This window comes from Cryptomeria japonica, chromosome 9 (assembly GCF_030272615.1).
Source record: "Cryptomeria japonica chromosome 9, Sugi_1.0, whole genome shotgun sequence".
NCBI classification, from domain to species: Eukaryota; Viridiplantae; Streptophyta; class Pinopsida; order Cupressales; family Cupressaceae; genus Cryptomeria; species Cryptomeria japonica.
In genome coordinates this window covers 208,397,149-208,401,458 of record NC_081413.1, presented here as the reverse complement: position 1 = coordinate 208,401,458, position 4,310 = coordinate 208,397,149, and the positions used below count along the sequence as shown (strand labels likewise).

Genomic DNA, 4,310 nt, shown 5'->3' with positions numbered 1-4,310 from the left:
GGTAAGTGACATTGAAAGAATGTGAAAATCAAGGGGAGTAATAAGTTATTCAATGGGCAACTATTACCGAGTTAGACAGTGATGAGATTATGATATTTTGATTGTTTTGATATCCTATATATGTGTATTTGAAGACTGAATAAGAAGGAGAAAAGATTTCATGCAATATAATGAGAAAAGGTTTGATACTATTCTATTTTACCGAGCAAGGAGCCAATCAGTAAATTCCAAGGTTATCGATGTCGGTTAAAGAAGAAAGAAGTCACCAAGTGTTGTTAGCAAGAAAATCTACCAAGACAATAACCGAGATGAATATAGAATGTCTACCAAGTAAAGTTCAAAATTAACCAAGCATCAACAGAGCAGTAATAGAATGCATTGGATGAATAAATACATTATTAAATGAAGGATGCCAATGAGCTGGAGATTTATAGAAGATTGGAATGTCGTGCAAGAAGTTTGTTAAGGATCAACGGCAATGAAAATTCAAGAGTTAGATCTAAAGCACAGATTGAACAGTCATAACTGAGCACAAGTAGCAAGGAAGGAATAGAAGTTTCAAGGCAAGATAAAACATTTTTCAGTTCGAAGGATTCAATGAACCTAATCAAGTTTGAAGATCTGATGACTAATATTAATCATGGGAAATGTGATTAAGGAGATTAAGCAGTTAGGAATTGCTTATAAATAAGGAAAAGTTGATAAATAGTGTATGCAGGAAAATAGAAGAACAGTGATGCTGTTGAAGTGATTACAGAGTACAGAAGATTGAAGATCTGATTGAAGAATAGAGTGAGAAGCCCAGCAAGGAGGAAGATAAGTCTTATGACAAGATTATTTTGAGCACATAGAGTCTGCCATAACATTTCAGATGTGAATTTGCACATATATTTTATTATTGTTATTTATTTTTGTAAGTGACAGGAAATCTCTTAAGCGAGTGGACCTAACAATCTTATTTGTAAATCCTCTAGCAAGGTAACATTTTAATTGAGAGTTTGAAATCCTTTAACAAGGTCACTTCTAACAATGTGCAAGATTCTGATAGATCTGAGGGAAATCCCTTGACCGGGTCACATCTAGCAAATGTGTTTATGTAATCTTTAACAGGATTGGCTTTGAACTCAGCATACTCTAGAAGAGTATATTTTCTTTGTGGGTCTGAAATCCCAGAGTGGTTTTTCCCTATTTGGGTTTCCATGTTAAATTTGGTGTTAAATGTGTTTTGATGTTTCAAGTTTATCAGTTTATGAGTTTGAATAATTTACAGTCATAGTTGCATATCAAGTAAGTTCTACCGAGTTTGAATCTGATGAAGAGTTTGTATTGTGAGTTTATCTGATTCACCCCCCCCCCCCCCCCCCCCCCTCTCATTTAACTAATAGTTTCCCCCATTCAACTACACATCAAAGGACCAAATCAGGTTGAGAAGGGTGCATCTACTTTAGCTCAATCCATTAGATTGGAAAAGTAAAAGATAAGATACTATTAGTGAATTATTCATATTATCTATTCATGTTTTCTACCATTTCTTAATCTTCACTTATAGTATATTTAATATTTCTTTGATACAATTTTAATATAAAGAAGCTAATAAAATAAGATTATCCTGAGACCTAAGAATGAAAAAGAGTTGGATTAAAATACCCCTGAAAAACATTTAGAATCCTTCAATCTACTAAATGAATTAGAATACCCATATAAAAAACACCTATACCTATTAAATGTATATTATGAGTTAGAATGCCCATTTAAAAAGTACCCAGATCTACCAAATATTCATTATATCTATCTCTTCACCTAAATGAAGTGTAATAATTTGTGATATGATAGCATACATCTTCATTTCAACTAAATGATAAGCAACGACATTCCACCCATTCAACTACATATCAAAGGAACAAATCAAGTGGAAAAGGGTGATTGTACTATATTTAATTTTTCATTGAAACTATTTTTATAACAAGATGTTGATAAAATAAGATTGCCCATAGACCTAAGAATGAATAAGAATTGGATTAAAAGACCCTAAAAAAAACTTAAATTCCTCAATCTAATAATTGAAGGAATGAAGTAGAATACCCATATAATAAATACCTATACCTATCAAATATATATATTATGGGTTATTAGAATGCCCATATAAAAATTACCTATACCTATCATTATATCTATCTCTTCACTTAAATGAAATGCAATAATTGGCGAGATAAGAACATACATCTATAATCCATTGAGGAGAACAGATATAAACTTCTTTTTTTCAATATGAAGCGAATAGAAAACCTAACATCTAAATAATTAGATCATATGCCCCACCATTTTCTTCTGTATTATTGGTGTGCCCAACACAAGCTTAGAACGAAGAACAGTACCTAGGATTGTTCCAAGGAATTTTGCTAGATGCCCCAAGTGCAATAGACAACATTGAAACAGTAGGGCAGTGTGGAGCAATCAGTTCGAGGTGGTGCATGACAAGCCATTGGAAATGGGTAGCGTGGAGTTGAGGCGATTGAACCACTGGTCACAGTAGTCATCCGTGTAATTTTTACGAGTGTTGCAAGGATACCTGTGAATGCAATCATCCCAGCAGGTCGTCTCCAAAGGATACGTCTGTCGCAGCACTTCCCACACAGCAGTATTACACTTGAACCCTGACCCCAACGCAATCTGCAACACGCGCTCCCCCACTTTGAGCCGCCTTTTCGCTTCCATATACGCCACCTCGTACCAAACCCCACTACTGGACGTGTTGCCGAAGCGAAAGAGCGCCATGCGCGAGGGCTCCAGATCGTACTCACTTAGCTTCAGGCTTTTCCCGATTCCACTGATAACCGATCTTCCGCCAGGGTGGATGCAGAAATGCTGAAACGCCAGCTTGAAGTTAGGAACATAGGGCTCCACCTTCATCTTGAACAACTTTATGCAGAGACTATTGTAGGCGTAGTACAGCTGCTCACGCAACGGAAGGACTTTGGGGCCGAGCGTGGATAAGTTACGTTGCATGGCCTTTGCAGCGACCTGAAGAAGAGAAGGGCGGAGGCCAGTGCCGAAAACACCCTCGTCGTCCTCCTTCACCATGACGCACCCGTAGGACTCGTCGTCCGCCGCCACGTTGGTCCGAACGGTGTGCACAAGCCGCATTTTGGCACGACTGGCCTCTGCCGGTTTATTGGAGAGAAGCAGCGCGTTTCCCCCGACTCGGAAGAGGCAGTTTGTCAGCATGAAGGTCTTATCGTTGCCCGGATAGTTTGCATTCATGGTGAGACTCTCAGTTGCGAGCACGAGAGCGTAGCAATTCGGGTATGAGGCAAACATATCCTTAGCCATTTGCACCGCTATCACATTGGCGCTGCACCCCATGCCGGACACACTGAACGTCTTAACGTTCTCCTTCATTTTATAGTGATTTACTATCATCGACGCGTGTGACGGCGCCGGCGTAAATGTCGAGACTGTTACGATGACTATATCGATGTCTTGGGGTGTTACCTGGGTTTTCGTAAACAGCTCGTCCGTGGCGGCGATCAGGCTCTCTACCACCTCAGCCCGCGCTTCCTCCATTGTGGCCACCATTTCTTGGTTGAAAAAGAAGCGCGACACCGCGGTTTCTTCCCCCAGCCCGGACCGCAAGTATATTCTCCACTGGAAACCCAAGCGATCGGGGATTATGGGCTCCGGTCTTGCCGAAAAGTAAATGCTCAGCTCCGTGTTCGCCATCCTCTCCGCCGCCGGTTTGTAGCATGTGAAGTCTACGAGATAGCATTCTCGCTGCCGTTGTCTCCCTAGGACGTGAATTAGCAGCCGCCCCAGCACCGCCGCTATGATTAGGTGCAGCACCGCTGATCTCTCAAGCACCAACGCCAAGCATAGAAAATCCATCCAATTCTTCATGTCGTAGCAAGAAAATGCTCGGATAAGAGAGTTACCCAATTAGTAGATATATAGATCCGAGTGAGCTGTATTGAACTCTTAAAGATTTTGAATACCGGTAGGAGTTGTTTATACCCCTTTAAATGCTTACCCACTATGCGTCCAGCGATTTATTAGAGTATTATTAGCTTCCTCTCGAGGAAGAATGTCTGGTCTCAATTGTTGCCATAAGGAGAAGTTAGGTCGAAAATATTGAGAACCTAACTACAAAACTGGAAATTAAATATTTGGTTTGATTAGGAATGGGACATACCCTTTCTACGTGTGTTGTGGTAGATTTGATAGTAAGTATCTTTGTCGTTCCCCCAAAAAGGAAGTTATAGACTAGTTATGCTTGGGCTTATCATTAAACATTTCATGTATCTTTTACTCGGGTA

At 39.8% G+C, this 4,310-nt stretch overlaps 1 protein-coding gene across 1 annotated transcript; it reads right to left on the bottom strand.

The window, feature by feature from the left end:
• Window positions 1-2,454: 2,454 nt before the first annotated feature.
• Window positions 2,455-3,894, bottom strand: LOC131044571 (3-ketoacyl-CoA synthase 1-like). Its single transcript, XM_057977924.1, has one exon. The coding sequence runs from the start codon at window positions 3,892-3,894 to the stop codon at window positions 2,455-2,457; it is 1,440 nt and encodes a 479-aa protein (XP_057833907.1).
• Window positions 3,895-4,310: the final 416 nt, after the last annotated feature.